At 38.0% G+C, this 17,250-nt stretch overlaps 1 protein-coding gene across 2 annotated transcripts in view; it reads left to right on the top strand.

Moving 5' to 3' along the window:
* The window catches only part of sdk1a (sidekick cell adhesion molecule 1a), a 226,678-nt gene that overhangs the window by 80,796 nt on the left and 128,632 nt on the right, over nt 1-17,250 (top strand). For both annotated transcript variants that reach the window (XM_079456077.1, XM_079456076.1), the window contains exon 2: nt 14,323-14,482. In XM_079456077.1, the coding sequence (XP_079312203.1) occupies nt 14,323-14,482 (160 nt within the window). The remainder of the gene's footprint in view (nt 1-14,322; nt 14,483-17,250) is intronic.

Genomic DNA, 17,250 nt, shown 5'->3' with positions numbered 1-17,250 from the left:
GATATTTATCAAAAATAGTCTCTTAGCCGGACAATTGCAAAACACACAAAAAAATTAAATATATTATGATATATCTATGTTTTTCTACTTCCAGTAAGGAGAGAAAAAGGAAACCTTGTTCTAAGTCATGAAAGTGGAATAAAATGCTGTAAATTCATGGCTTGTATTTATCTCCGTCAAAACCAGGCAATTTATGAAGCATATAAATGCTTCCCTTGTTTTAAGAGGAAATACCATCAGAGCAGTGGTAATGCCACAGGCTGAATACAATATCATCACTCATGCGATGTACAGAACAGGCCGGTTATTCCATTCTGGAGGAGTTTACACTACATATCCATACTCAGAGGGAAGTGTAGTGTGCCTCTATGAGTCACAGTAGTTTTAGCATGACGCTCTTGTTTATTGATGGTTCTTGTTCTCAGCTGTATTGCTCTAAGGCTCAATTTATTTTATCTATAGCAACGAAGGCTCCCACACAGACATTCAGACTCCCACACGAGTTACTTCAAACACCCCGTGACCCGTGTGCGGTCCCTCACCAACAAACCCCACAAACTCACAGCGGTCCTGTCACCCGGTGTCAGAGGTGTGAGTCGGGCTTTTTACCTCTCAAAGCACAAATACAGTTTTTCACTGTCAAAAGCCCAATAAAATATCTCATATCCAAAAGAAAACTGAAAAATCTCTCTCTGGTGCCTAGGATTTGACGGAAGCTTAGCGGAATAGAGCCCTCTAATGCTTAAAATTCTCCCCCCTGCAATCCACAGACAACTTTACCTTGGGCAGTTTTACAGAGCATCTATTACCAATCTACTCAGCTGGATATTAACTGTAGCCAAAGTGCGTTAGCACGCTTCTCCGGGGGACTGTGGCCACGTCTTATTACTTCTGTTACAGGTCAGACCTGGCATTTACGGCGGACTATGTTCTTCAAGGATCATTTTTGATGCATATAATTCATTTTTGAAAGATTATTCCTGTTTAAGAGGAAGGCCGTGATATTGCACCATGGTAGAAACCGTTATTTGAAGCTAGGGCTGTTCATGATTAATCGCGATTAATCGCATCCAGAAAAAAAGTTTGTTTACAGAATATGTCTGTGCACTGGATATGTATTTGGTATTTAAAATACTGTATATTTAGGAAATATCTGCATGTATATATTTATGTTATCTGGATGCAAGTAATCATAATTAATCATGAAACCAGGACATGTACATTGGTTTTCACTAAGAAAAAAAAAACAGTTAGTTTTCTAATGTGTCAAACGATTGGCCTGCATTATATCTGTTTGTAGCCAGCATTCAACTGGCATGTGTTCTTGTGTCCAAAAGTGTTCTTTTACTATTTGTAACAGAAAACATGTCCATCTGGAGTTTGGCTTCAGCAGTAGTTCTTTAAAAATAATTCATGCAATATGTCTAACCGCTAAAGCACAGCATGCTTAATAAAGGGCCACTAAAAATATCAAAACGGGAAAAAATGACATCACTAGTCATCTCTACTAAACTTTCAAAAAACACATAGAAAGACAGCAGGCAGCTTCAAATAACGCCATCATGGTAACACGTACACGTTGCTGTAGAAATGCCGGTTCGGTAACCTCTCATCATCTTCAGATGTGAACCTCCCACAAGGTACCAGATGCCTTCTGGAGCGGCGCCAAGTATCCATAACTAAATAACTTTCAACTTGAGCGTCTGCGCACGACTGGCACTCTGTGGGATCGAAAACATAATGGCTTCAATGAAGCATCCGAGTGCAGAGGCGTCCTCGTACGACGTGATTGATAGGAGCTTAATTCAGTTTTACTGGCCTCTAATGATTCTTTGAAAGAATGAGATGGGCTAGGACAGGCCCGAGAAGTGATGGAGGCTCTTTTGAAGTGTCTCAGAGTAATGAATGCATCCATTATGCGGCGTAACCAATGGGCGTATAGTGTTCGGGTGATCCGCGCGGCATAAAACACAGAGCTTAACACATTTTTGGTAATCATTGGTCATTTGCAGCCATTGGGTCCCGAGCCGCTCCGAGTCAGCATCGCAGGGTTTCATTGGCTGCCCGCCGTTTTTGACGGATAAAATGTAGCTGATTCCATAGACAGCGAATCGTTATTTCTTTGGTTTCCCCAGTGTGTTCATTCTTTTTTCTATCTTAAAATGCTGTTTTTCGTCAGGCATGTGATATTTGGTTTTGATATTGCTACTTTCAATCCCAAGAAACCTAGCATAGCAGCTGCTAGATAGAGCAGCAAATATAACAACAAAAAAGTGTTTCTCTCTTTTATTACTTTTATGAGTGTTCTAAGGTGATCACGTAGCTAATTGTCTATTTCACATGTTTATTTAATTCACGTTTTTTAGCACCTACTGGCCTTGTACAAAAGAGTAATTGTACCTTGGTTAAATACCCAATTAAAGTGATAATTAGAATCAGGTGGCTGAACGTATCCAGACTTGATTACAGTAAGCGCTGCTCGATATTAACCTTTAACATGCACAATTCACAGCAACATTGTTATGATCTATTCATTCATTTTCTACCGCTTATCCGGGGCCGGGTCGCGGGGGCAGCAGTCTAAGCAGAGATGCCCAGACATCCCTCACCCTAGACACTTCCTCCAGCTCTTCCGGGGGGACACCGAGGCGTTCTCAGGCCAGCCGGGAGACATAGTCCCACCAGCGTGTCCTAGGTCTTCCCCGGGGTCTACTCCCGGTCGGACGGGCCCGGAGCACCTTCCGGGGAAGGCGTCCAGTAGGCATCCGTAACAGATGCCCAAGCCACCTCAGCTGACCCCTCTCGATGTGGAGGAGCAGCGGCTCTACTCCGAGCTCCTCCCGGGTGACCGAGCTTCTCACCCTATATCTAGGGAATCGCTGTTATGATCTAATGAAAGTTAAAAGATGAAGCTTGTTTGTATCTATATTAAGATCTGTTAGGCTGGAAAAACACCTTGAATAAAATTTATCAAAAGAAGAAACCGTACTAGCAAATCTTTTTAGAGGCCTAATGTCAGAGCCATGGTACAGCCGTTAGAACATCAACCATGGAAAGGATGCAGAACGTTCCGCTAAATAGCCTTAAAATGTGAAGCTTTTTTGCATTGACACAGGCTGTTCTTCAAAATGCGTTTTTCAGCAGTCTTGTGTCCTCTTGTTTTCGCTCTACATCATCAATAACCGTCAAAGTCCAGTTCCAATACTCAAGAACACAAGTACAGAGAATACATGACCCGTACAGGGATGTGTTATTGATATCTAGGATGCATTATGCAGACTTGCGCCTACTGACGTTTTACTGTTTATTATGTTGGGGAAAGTGACAAACTTTAAGTTTCAAAGTGATTCATCAAAAATGTATTTATTTTACTGTATCATGTACACACATTACTGTCATTGCAAACCTGTACTTACCAGAACACAAAACTTATTTTGAAGAACATTGGGCCCCATTGACTATTATTGTATGTACATATAACCACTGAGACATTTCTTAAAAATAATAGTTGTACACAGATTTTCAAGGACACGAAGATGAATAAAAGTTGATAAAAGTTTTATATTTAATAGTTGAATGCTTATATATTTTAAATTTAGGTATGAGAACTTGATTTTTGGGGACGTTCCTCTTTTCCCCCAAAAATTATGAATATTTTGAGCCAAGATGAACATTTCTTATATGTATATAGTACTTTGGTGGGTCTTTGATTTTGAAGGTTTTTTTCTCTGTAAATTGATTTCTTCACATAAGTTCACGGAAGTCAGGTAAGACAAATGAATGTGAAGTTATCGTGTAGATGGACTGTGTGCTAAATGCCGCTTTTTTTAAAAACAACATACAAGAATTATGATGCATTGGGGAACACTGACTCAAAGTATACTGCAAACAACAGGGCAAGAATAAATAACTCAATTTACCAATTAATGAGATAAATCTGGAACTTTGAGAACAATGAACAATGACATAAACATGCAATAGACTGTTGTATAAACTTTTTTCAGTTTTGAATTTCCCTGTTTCGCGTTGTTTTTGATTATTCAAATAGTTGCCATGAAAGGTGTTTCTATTGTTTAGCAAAAGATGATGTTCATGAAACTGAGAAACAGAGATAAAAGGGACTTGTAAACCTGAATCTGCGGTTGTGATGAGCCAAGCCGTATGACTTTCTAAAACGCTTAACAAGGTTTAACGCACCTAAACAACAACCAGGTGAGCTCAAATTCACTGCTCAAAGACCTTGTCATGAACAATAGCTGCAAAGATCGAGTCGGATAAAGCGATTATAATCCATTATAATGAAACAGCTTAACGTACCGAAACAACGACCACTTAAAAACTCATTTCTATTAAACCTTAATTGTAATAAACACTAGCTAGTGTTAAAAGAACAAGCACCTATTCCAGCTAAGAATAGTCTCACGTTAAGCTTATTCTTCATTATAAAGAAACTATATAACGTTGCTCAAGGCAGGGACAAACTGAGATCATAAAACATTTCTGTTATCATGTTTATGTTTGATATCCGTGATAAACAAATGTTTTTTTTTTGGTTTTCCGTGGTTGTTGTTTTGGTACGTTAGATTTTTCCCTTAATCCATTTAATAAGGGCTCGTTCTTTAAACAGAAGCGAGTGTTTATGACAAGTAAGGATTGTCAGATATTTGGGCTTACCTGGTCGTTGTTCTGGTGAGTTTTTGATAGTGAATTTTTAAGGAGGAAAATCACAAGCTTCCCTCCAGCCGCACCTTGCGGAACATAAAAAAAATCTGATTGCAAACAACCTATATGTTAAATATATGTTATATATGGCAAAACGTATACTTTCTTTCTTTTATTTAGCCATCTATTACGATTATTTTAATTATTTCATTATAGTGTATCTAAAGCTACTTTGCTGTAAACTGTAAGAAGTTCCATATAAATAAAATATATTTTTTTTCAATGTGATTGTCAGTTTCTGCTAAAATTCGCTACTGAACTCTTTTAAACTTAAGCAATTAAAAGTATAGTGAAAATTGTATTAGTTAAAATGACACTCATCTGTCCACAGTATTGCCAAATCGGCTTGAAGATAAAGTCATCTTTTTTTCATAAACTAGACCAGAAATATAGACCGTCGCAAGTTTCATTTTTCATCCGTCCACATATTTGGCCATGTTAGCACATGTTGGCATTAAAGTAATAAGTCTTTCATTATTAACCTAAACAAGGCTTACAACTCCAGGCTGCTCTTGACAAGCGAGACGTGGTGCATTTAATTTAGGTTCTGCACATGTAAAGATGTGTAATCATTTGTGTACCGAAAGCTCTGTATCTGTTCGGCTCTGATACTTTTTCAGCGCTAGTAAACATCCTCCGTGACAAACATGCCGAGAGGAAACGGGACGGTTGCAGTACTTTTGCAGAGCATGATAAAGGAAAAAAGTGCTGGGATTACGCATTGGAAAGCTTGAGATGTGGTTTGTTTGGATAACCCACTTCTACAGGACAGCAGGCCAGTTGTACGTTTGATACGTTGCATGAGAAAGGCGCAGCGTTTCCGGGTGTGCGGAGGATTAGGAGTGCCCGGGTGATCTTGTGATAATGGGTTTTGAGATCTCAGTTTGTGATGGGCGGTGGGTGCTGCATTAATATTGTCTGAATGTTGAAACACTGATGATTTTGAGTAGTTGTTTACGTAGATGATAGACATCAGGGGAGATGGCTGTTTTGATTATTATCACGGCTCGGAATATCTGAGCGATTGTTGTTGTGAGTGATTACCTTCTATTCAATGCCTCTTCTGGACCCCTCTGGGTGCTTCCTTTATGAGTTTGTTGATGTCTAGAGATCGAGTCTGTTGTGGTGACGTGTGTTTAAATTTGGCTTTCAGTGGCCATGTGGAAAAAAGAGTATTATTAGCAGAACACCACATTAGCTAGACTGGAATATTTAAGCTAAATTAAACAGTTTTGTCTCTGTGCAATGTGAAATATGGAAATTGTTGTAAATCTGTTCTGATGAATTTAGTTTTTTTATTAACTTGTAAAAATCTCTCTATATGGTAAACATTGTTATTCCTTGTTAGCTTTTCCGCTATTTTAATATCTTATAAGTCACCATTCATAATGTTTTAATTGTCTTCTGTATTTGCCCGTTTTTAAAAGGTGTAATGCATGTAAATGCATCATTACATAATCCCAATGCATCTGCAAACCCATACCGGTCGGCCACTAGCTCCAACTTGTCAGCTACACAAAGTTTACTTGGAGAAATCAAACAAAACCTTTCAGTGATGACCGTTAAGAGAAATGTGTGATTAATTATTTCGCCCAGAATGCCCTTTCTGACGTTAAGCACTGCTGCCGACTTTTTCACTTTTAGAAATTGGTAGTTGAGGGGTTATTTTATGTCTCGAGTTCATTTGATAAAGCGTTCACAGTTAACCAAATCTGACCTGTTGAACTTTCAGAAAAAGTTTCTTCACATCTCTCAGTGGGTCCGTGTCTGTCCGTGTCAGTGATGTGTAGACAGGGTTGATTGCTCCCTGTCTGTGCTGTCAGACTGTGGAATGATCCTGCTCTGCCTCCCAGCTGCGAAAAGACTTTAAGTTCCACTCGACATGCAAAACACAGCTTGGCCTACTGATTTTTAGATTAAAAGTTTCTACCTTTCAAGATAAGAATCTAATTGGTATTCTTAAAGAAAATTATACTTTTGTTTATCGTTTCAAGAGCAATTATCTGTAATTTAACTGTGAGCTGATTTTTAAGGAGCATTTGGAGGTACTGATGTTATCCTCAGAAATACCGTAAATGGAATGAGGAGTGGAAATGTTTTATGAGATTTTTTCCCCATTTTAGATCTCAGCGCTATAAATCACCTTCAGCTTTAACATTTGATCTCAAATCAACTTTTGCGTTTCATAGAAGAACAATATAAACTGGGAATAATAAGTGATGATCATTTTGTAGCTGAACTGTTCCTTTAACGGGACAGTTCACCTAAAAAAGAAAAATCTGTCATCATTTACTCACCTTCGAGTTGTACCAAATCTGTATACATTTCTTTGTTCTGATGAACGCAAAGGGAGATATTTGGAAGAATGTCAGTAACCAAACAGACCTCATCCCCCATTGACTCCCATAGTATATGGCAGTAAATGGGGGATGAGATCTGTTTGGTTTCTGACATTCTTCCAAATATCTCTCTTTGCATTCAAGAGAACAAAGACATTTAAACAAGTTAGGAACCATCTGAATGTGAGTAAATGATGACAGAATCTTAATTTTCCCTTCAAATATTGAGAAATCTAAGACCTGGGATGGGAACTCTGGCAATGGTATTGTGTAACTTCATGACATGTTGATGTTATGTTACACTTTGTTGAATGCTATGCTCTCAGGTTCAGAGCTCTGGCTATTGCTTTGATTTGTAGTCATCTCATGGATGCTAATGAGCTAGTTTAGCTAGATAAAAGCAGCTAGTGCTCCCTTTTAAAGGTTAAGAGTCAGAAGTAACCAGCATTGGGAGGCTGTTAGCTTCTTATTTGATGTCACGACTGATGAAGAAGGTTCTTAATTTGACAAGCATTGTGATGCTGCTTTCCGTGCTTGGTGTTGGATATTTATGGGGTACTTGCACATGCTAGCCATTAATAGTTCTTATAGAATACTCAGTTCTGGTCCTTGATTCTGATCGGGTGAGCCATGTTCTAAGCTGTGTAATACCTGATTTGTAACTGATGACTGCTTTACTCCACTTTGAGTCGTACCTAACAACGTTATCAAATGTAACCCATGGCTTCTTGTGGCTTTATTAGATGTGAAATGTGGGTGTGGTATTAATAACTGTCAATTTGACATTGTGTGGTTGCAATACATATGATAATATTGTAAATAATTATTAGAAAATAAATTTCCTTAAATGAAAATTCTGTCACCATTTCGTTCAAAACCTTTATATGACACTTTCTCATGTGGAACACAAAATAATGGGTTTTTGTTTTGCAACAATTGTTACAATCTTTCTTTGCCTCCATATTTTAAGCATGATTCATTTGCTTAGAGAAACAAAATAAACTGTAAGCTAAATTAATTTGACCGATAACATTATAATTTTTCTTTATATATATATATTTTATCTTATTGTTAATTGATTTCAATGAACAGGAACGTTTTCAAAGTTTTAATAATAGTTAACTCTTGTCCTGATGTTTTTTGAACCAAGTAAAAGTCATAGACCACTTCACATTATGTAAACACTGGCCCAGATGCACCTCTGGTTTGTTTTTATTAATGAAATCTCATTTAAAAAAATCTTACATATATAATAACATTTGCAGATATATGTTTTACATTTTGAATAATCTAAATGTTCTGTTGGTTGGATTTTGTTCAAACGTTTGTGTAATGATTAAAAACTGAAATGGCAGGTTCTTCTGGACCACCTTTGTTTACATCTTCCAAAGTGGTTTATACATGAAAAGTCCAATAAAATGGGAAATGTTTGTGATTTTCTTATATTTTGTATTTTATTGTTTCTTGCAAAAGACAATATTCTGTTCAATTAAAATATTTGCCTACTTTCAACTAGCTGTAAAATACAGAACAACGTCTGTCAAGTTTACATCATGTTATGACAGTGAACAAAGTTGAAGAAAGTAACTAACGAAAAAGCAGGGAGAGGGGTCTGATTTCATCAATGTATCCCATCAGCCCTGTGGCAGAACCGTTACATTCACTTTTTGCCAAGCTGTCTCCTGTCGGAATATTTCATCTTTGATAATAATCCCGACAAATTGAATTTCCTTCTTGGGTTCTGCTTATGCATTCCTGGAGCCGTCCCGCACTGGTACGGTCCAATGGAGAGGCGGCTTGCTGATGAGCCTTGCACTGCCACTCCGGCTTCACGCACAGACAAATGGAAAGTGAAGGCTCCATTGAGCACACCTGGCGAAATGGGAAAGGTGGAGTAGACAGGAGACGCCCGCGCAATACCTGTCTAACAGGCATCTGTCTGAGTCGCACAGGGACCTGTAGCAGATGGGAAGGGGCTCTCTCTAGATGCAACATGCCTAATGCCTGTTTTTTGAATAGCTAGAGATCATGTCAAGACCAAAATGTTCTGCTGTTTTTACAAATGTCATTATTTTGCTCATTAATAACATTCATATTGAATCTGACACAGAGATGTTATGGGCACATCGTGGTGACATTGATAAGCAAAAGAGCATTTTTTCATTTCCTCAGTGGGAGGTAAAGAGCTGATTTGGAGCATCTTTCATTCCATCCCCTTCATTTTTTTGTCTGCTTGATTTGATCCTATCTGAATGAGAATTTACAGAGGCATTCACAAGCATGGCCATTTGCACAGCATATCAAACAGAGTGTCTCTCAGTCTCAAGAGCAATGTACGGTCGTTGTGAATTCTTCTTGTTGCCTTACGTTGGGCACTTATGCTAACACAATCAAGGACTTCATTAGCCTTTTTCAACAAGATGCACAGCGATAGAAACCAACATGAAACAACCATCATGGGCATACTTTTCTTGTGAAAAGACTTGAAACACTGATATTCACATTGTATTTAGTCTTTGAAGGCAATGTGAGAGCCAACCTCTTAGCTTTTCATATTTAGTATTTATATCATTTTTTTAATTAATTTAGCCTGTTTATAATAATTTCCTGCAACCAACCTACTGTATGTTTAAGACATTTTGGGTTCATTCGTGGCGGGCACCTTGGTGTTTATGGTAGTTAATAGCTCTCACTAAATATGATTTATTATTAACAATAGTAATAAAATAAAGTTGCAAGTTGTAATTTTAAAACTTTTTGAGGCATTCAACACAGAATGTGTGCCAATCTAAAATTAACATCTTTGCAATTTAGTTAATTAATCAAGAAATTAAACTAAGTCTGAATAGTCTGGAGAGGGAACTTTTCACTTAACATAACAATATGTCAATATAAATGATACATCAAACTCCCAATCTCCCAATCTGTCCCCTTTGTTTGAGGCAGACCAATCTCAAATAAAAAATGCATATCCCCCCTCATCTTTGCAGGATCAAATAAGAATAACAATGAGGCAAAGCCGTATCATGTTGTCAGAGAAAAGCTGCTAGCTAAATAGGTGAAATATGTCCGATGAAAAATGGATTGATACTAAAGGCAGGGAACTTTTCTAACAAGGTGCTCCGAGCCCCCAGTGAGGACCATAAAATTTGGATGCACGGATTCCTCGCCACTCTTATTGCTTTTTTTATATTTACAGCCAACCATAAGGCCACTAACATTTTACAAGTTTTATGCTGGTGCAGGAGGAGTGAAATAAGAGCCTGGCACGCCCTTCCACATCTGTGAAAAAACAACACCAGGAGAGTCTGTTTTTTATGTGGAGCACTCTTAAAGCTATTCTGTGGTGGTTGAACCCCTGGCGGGTGTGAGATGTCCACACGTGTGGCGTGTTAAGCTGTCGCCCCTTGAGATTCCTCGCATCCACTTCACAAACGCTGGGCCGGATGTCTACGGGCTTCAGCTTTTTTTAATTCTCGGTGGAAATGCCACCAAGAGATTCAAACGTCTTCAGTGTGAGCAGGTGTCAGGCTGCTGTCTTCACATGTGGCTTTCCTCAAAGGTTTTAGACTTGAGAAGAAAACAGACGGAAGGAAATAATATTGTGTCTTAATCACATGCATGAAGACAAAGTGATAAATGTTCTTCCAGGTCGCAGAAATTGACAAGCACCAATTTTTGTATCAGCGTAAAATGTGTTATGATTGGCTGTCACAAATGCATGCTGTGCAAATACAGGTTGCTTGTCTGGACAGAGTAAGTGTCATGATTCTGCCTTTTCTGGTCATCGTTTCCGAGTCTGGTGGCAGAATCATGACAGACACACGCGTTTAGTGTGAGAGAGCCGTGGTATTGCTTATTATGTCATACCACACGCTCGCTCGGGTCTCGTCGATGTCCCCGCCCTCCTGTTCCCTTATTATTGATTGTTAATGATTTGATGCACCTGTTCCCCTCTTGATTTGATCCCTTATTTAATGCCCTGGTGTTTTCTGTCTTGTGTGGTTTGTTTGGCCTATTTCCTTGTTCCTGGTTTGCAATGAGTCAAGATTAGTCTAGTAGCCTTGTTTTCTTAGTCAGTCTAGTCGTTTTCTTAGTCAGTTTAGTCGTTTTCTTAGTCAGTCTAGTCGTTTTCTTAGTCAGTCTAGTCGTTTTCTTAGTCAGTCTTGTCGTTTTCTTAGTCAGTCTAGTCGTTTTCTTAGTCAGTCTTGTCGTTTTCTTAGTCAGTCTTGTATGTGTTTTTGTTCTCTGTCAAGTTTAGTTTTATTATATTGTGTTTCTCCCCCTCGTGGGTTTTGTTTTGTGTTTATTATATATTTTAAAGTCTTATTTGTTAACCATTTTACTGTCCAGTAACGTGAGGGTAAGGACATGGAAAGAGATGGCGAGAGATAGAATGATAGTGTTCCAGCAGTGGTACCACAGTGATTAACATTTTGCATTTGGAGTAATTACTGAAATTAAATCTCAAAGCTCCAATCACTCAAGCAAAAAGAAAACCGTTTTGTGATTAAAAGAGATGCCTGACTAATATTCTTGTTTTGTGAGGATAGGAAGCCAATTACTCCTCCTATATGCCTGCACTAACTCAGCCCAAAATGTGCCTCAGTGTTTTTTGTCTTTAAATGTTATTGAGAAACATCACATTCTCTATTTTACAGTACATTTATTCTGTAATGCACAAAATAAAACACAAGCAAACATAATATACGTTGCCTGCTATACATTAGAAACCTGCAATTAGATCACAGCAATTTGTGGGATGTAAGGGGTTTTAGCAACCATAAGATCTCTCCCGTAAATATTCATATGCCGTGTGTGTGTGAATGTGAAGTATTTTAACCATAGTTGAGTAAATGATGGACAAACCCAACTGTTGGCTACTAATTTTTGGGATATAAGGGGATTTGGCAACCCTAAGATATCTGCTGTAATTATTTATACACTGTGTGTGTGTGTGTGTGTGTGTGTGTGTGTGAATGTGAAGCATTTTTACCATGGTGGAGTAAATTATGGACAAACCCAACCATGGTTACTCATTTGTGGGATGTAAGGGGATTTGGCAACCCTAAGATCCTTACCATAATTATTCATATGCTGTGTGTGTAAATGTGGAGCATAAAATATGGACAAACCCAACCGTTGGTTACTCAACTGTCCACAGTCTATATTTGACCCAACCTATGCAATTTGTGTTGAAAACATCAGCATAGCTTAGTATAAACCCAAAGGTTGGGTTTGTCCAAATTTTACACAACTATTGGTTGAAGCTACCCAGCATGCTATTTGAATCCACAGCCATACTGCATATTGGTTCTTGAATTAGAACTTTGCTGGGAAGACAGTTTAGAGACTTGATCCTCGTGAAACTTTAATCATATACCCCCGAGCAAGTTGATCACACCTCTCAAGAGATGGAGCTCCATAATGGAACACGGTTCCCAGAATCGGTACCAACATCACTTTTCATCGTCCCAAAAAAACATGGAAATCTAGTTCCACGTTTCATTGTATAACACTATACCCATATACTGCTGACTGTCTCTTTTTCTCTGATATTGCTCTGACCTCAGGGACACCGACACCTGGAATCTTGTTGGCCCTTTATTTTTGGTCGCTCCTTTCATCTGGTTTTTACAGGCCTCATTGATATGCTTCACACAAGCTCCGCTGCATCTGTCTTCATTCCGCACCATGTGCTGTACAGCAGGCTTGTGACCCCATGACATTTCACTCCGTTTAACTAAAACACTTCTATCCAATAGACCCTACATAAGGTAAATGTGCCTGGATATAGTTGTATAAATCCAAAGAGAATCAATTTAAAGATTGTGTAATTGTTTTTTGCTTACAAATGCTTTCGTGTTCAGAACTACAACCTGTGCAGTGTTAGGTTAAATATGAAAATTGAAAGCCCCTACAATCATATCACTCGTTATTTCTTTGTCTTATATATTCCAGGAAGTTTCTGTGCTGTATAAAAGAGCCGTTGCATGGCACAATTGATTTGTCTGAGCTTAAGGGGAAACATGGCAGCATCGGTGACAGAAGTCTAATTCACAGCGCACCGGTGTCCTGGCTCCAAGTCGTCCTATTTTAAATCAAAGCTCAGAGCCGTTTTATGTGTGAAGTGTGGAGAAATCCGCAGATGGAGGATTTAGAGGTTTCACGCTGGCCGTCTTTGTTTTTCTGGCTCTGTGAGGTGTCATGAATGATCTCTCCTTTGAAGAAACATGGTATAATAACCTCTGTGTGGTTGTGTCTTTACTGCGAAACTATAGTACATTAAGAGGCATCTCTGTTGGATTTTAGTAACTAGGGCTGGGTATCGATTCAGATTCCATTTCGATTCTCAAGCTCTCGATTCGATTTTCGATTCAGTTCAATGCATGCATACAGATAAAAATCATATAGATATTTCTTAAAAAAGAACTGTTAACATCAGATTACAATGGTGAATTAATAAAAGAAATGAAAAGCCACAAACTTTCAATGGTTCCGTTAGGAATATGGGCAGTATTGGTGACATTTTTCCACAAAATGAAAATTTAGGTTTATCCAAAAAGACGCATGGTGTGTTATTATGCGCTTCGTCTGAACAAAACACTACATACTTGCATACACCAAGTTAATTAAGCAATGAATGAATGATAGATAGGCTCTCTGTAACATCCCAGATGTAAAAGCAAAGGTAACATCTAGTGTAGATGACTAATAGTATTAATAAGATTAACGTTAAAGATCTCTTACAGTATGTTTAATGCTTGCGGAAATATGAAAGAAAAAAATCGATTCGTGACGTTTGAGAATCGATATTGTATAGATTTAAAAAAATCGCGCTAGTAATAACTACAGTTACTACTATTGTTTAGCCTGTCTGAAACATATGGTTTTACAATTATAATAAAATTATTTGCTGTAAGTTTCATTTGTTATAAATTAAAACATTTGAAGCTTGTGAAATCCAGTGTTGACTTTTTCATTAATCGTATTACTTAACAATGAAAAAACTTGATGCACTTTCCTTTTTTTCTTCATAGCCAGGTTATGTAACATCATCAGTTTTTACGCATTGTCTCTAGAATTTGAACCTTTTTGCGGATAAATATAACCAGTGCACTTCTGGTTGTTGTACATTGAGAAATCACAACAGTGATGATCCTGAATATCGACTTCATCTTTGAAGGTTCATGTACTAGGTCAGAATAGCATGAGAGGGAATTGCCTCCACTTATATTTGCCTTTTCATGTCTATCTACAGTCGATGTGGCCCCGTACTTCAAAACAGAGCCGGGACCTCCGGAGATCCACCTAGAAGGAAACCGTCTGGTCCTGACCTGCCTGGCAGAGGGCAGTTGGCCCCTGGAGTTCAAATGGATGCTCAACAATACAGATATCACAGACTTCTCCCCGGAGTACAAGTAAGTGGAAGCTTTAATCTTCTAGCGCTTTCTGGTGATGAAGTCCCGCTCAAAACCGTCTCAGGGTAACAAAGGAAGAAAAAGCTGACAGTTGATACTAGAAACTCATTTTAACAGTTTGCTGGTTTGTCTTAAAATTTGTCTTTTGAAGAACGCTTTTTTGATATTTTTTGAAACATTGTTTAATGAATTTAAAAAGTTGCACGTTTCCAATGTGTCCAAAAGGCAATTATCATACTTTAAAGTGTAGTTCTCACGTGGTTTGAAGTGGGCCACGTTTTTAAAGCCAGTAAGGACTGAGGACCTCAGAATCCTATCTTATCTGTTTAGCAACCATGTGGATTTCGATTGTGAATCCATTTGGAGCGGGAACTTTGGAAGTTCCTGTATTATAACCCCAGTGCACCACTAGAGATCTATTGCTCTACATCAGCCCTTCTCAAAGTCTGGACTCCGGACCCGCCAAGTGCCAAACAAACACACATGCAGGCACGCGTGTACAAACCAGTGTAGGGGTCGTTCTTGTTCCACTCCGTGCCTATCCATGTCATCTGGCACGTTAATGGTTTCATTTTCTACCGCAGAGCTTATAACGGACATTTTTAGAATGTAAACACAAACACGTCACGTGCTGCCTTGGTAACACAAGAGACGGAGCTATAACACCTGGTCGCATTCATTAGCACAATTCAGCACTGTTAGACAACCATGTAGAAAATGTGGAAACATAACTGTCCGGGCGTCTCGTGTTTTTGTCGCCTTTAGCAGTGTTTACCGACTTCTTCAGCTGAAGCGCGTAGATAAAATGCTGCAGGTATCAGCCCTGTGAGCGCGTGGTTTTTCTTCTCAAATATGTAAATGAGAACGACTTTTTGTTGTATAAATATACAGCACTGTATGTAACAGTTAAGACGACGCAAGTACGACTAGATAACACCATGAATATGATGATAAGCATATGAAGAGTTGATTTGCAAAAAAAAAAATTCAAAAACAATGTTTAATTGTGCATTCAAATTAATATAAATGAAACTGCAATTGGGTTCTTTTTAATAACTTATAATGTAAAATGCAGCTAACTAACACAATAAAACACAATAAAAACAGTTTATTTATCCTGTTATCCTGTTTTCAAATGAACTCTTCATAAAGTGTTGATTTGTTATTTGAAGTTATTTAAAGTTGTTTTTAATGTTTATTAAAAGCAAATTTTGTAATAACTATTGTACCGGACCTTTGACATTGAGAATTCAGATTCGGACATTTGAATGTAAACTTTGAGAACCTCTCCTCTGCATGGTTCAAAACAAGTTAAGATGTATCAGCACCATCTGTAGTCTCCCTTTAAGTTACTGAAATTAATTGCAAAATGTTTTTTTATGAATGCAGTCTATGACTATGGGGCAAAGCAGTCTGGAGAGATTACAAGAAAGAATTTATGAAGCTCATGTTTTGTAAAAGCACTTATTTTATACCCAAATTCAGCTAGGGCTGTTCAATGATTAGTCCGGATTTACCATCAAGAATAAATGTTTGTTTGTTTATGTCTGCACTGTGTATATGATTTTGTATTTAAAAACACATACACATGCATGTATATATTGTGGAAATATTTGCATGTATATATTTATATATCATTCCAAGGGATACTTCACCCAAAAATGTCATCTGTCATCATTTACTCAGCTTTGAGTTGTTTTAAATCTGTATACATTTCTTTGTTCTGATGAACACGGAGAAAGATATTTGGAAGAATGCTTCTAACCAAACAGACTTTGCCCCCCATTGACTCCCATAGTAGGAAAAAATACAACGGTAGTCAAAAGTGCCTCAGAACGGTTTGCTTTCCTACATTCTTCAAAATGTCGTCTTTTGTGTTCAACAGTTTAAAACGATGATAAAGTAATTTCTTCCTACTACGGGAGTCAATGGGGGCAAAATCCGTTTGGTTACAAGCTTTCTTCTAAATATATTTCTCCGTGTTCATCAGAACAAAGACATTTATACAGATTTGGAACAACTCGAAGGTGAGTTTTTGTTTTCATAGTGTTGACTTTAAAAATAATAATAATACAAATATTATTTCACAAACGGTCAGTCTCGTGGTCACGTATGTTCAAAATGGATCTTTAAAGTAAATCCCCCTAAAAAATATTTCCCATTGAGATATTACAAAAGCCATTTCTGCGTATTTATCCAAACTGAAAGACAGGTCACAATTATTTTCTCTGGTGATCAGCACAATGCCAAAGAAACTGTTGACAAGTCCAAATATGTGTTGAGGCCAGAACATTCTTTAATCAAGAAATGAAACAAGTGGAAGGAAAGCACATTGAAAGACTTGTTTTAATGAAGGTTTTCGGGAGAGATTCCTCTAGTTCATTTAATCAGCCATATAATTTCCTAGTTGAGTTCTCCGGGTGTTGTGTGTTTAATTTCTCTGTAATAATAGCCTCTTAGCCTGACCTTTTTAATCAGCATACAACCTCTCTAGCACTCAGCGTTTTCATAGACGTGAAGTCCGTTAAAGCGAAAGAGGAATTGGCCCTGCGGGTTCCCTCTATCTCAATAGAAGAGTCTGCAACACCGCCTCGCTCTCTTTAGAGACAAATAATGCATTCATTCGTTTTACCTAAAGTGCACCGCTGACATCTGATTCATAGTTAGTGTCAATTTTTACATTAGATGTTGTGATTTATCCTCCATTTACGAGGCGTATACATGTTCAAGTACAGTACGCTCCTCACATCTTCGCGCCTTCCTGTGTC

This window comes from Barbatula barbatula (assembly GCF_947034865.1).
Source record: "Barbatula barbatula genome assembly, chromosome: 5".
In the NCBI taxonomy this organism is placed as follows: domain Eukaryota; kingdom Metazoa; phylum Chordata; class Actinopteri; order Cypriniformes; family Nemacheilidae; genus Barbatula; species Barbatula barbatula.
Note: the sequence above shows the minus strand (reverse complement) of the source record. Positions and strands in the feature narration are given on the sequence as shown.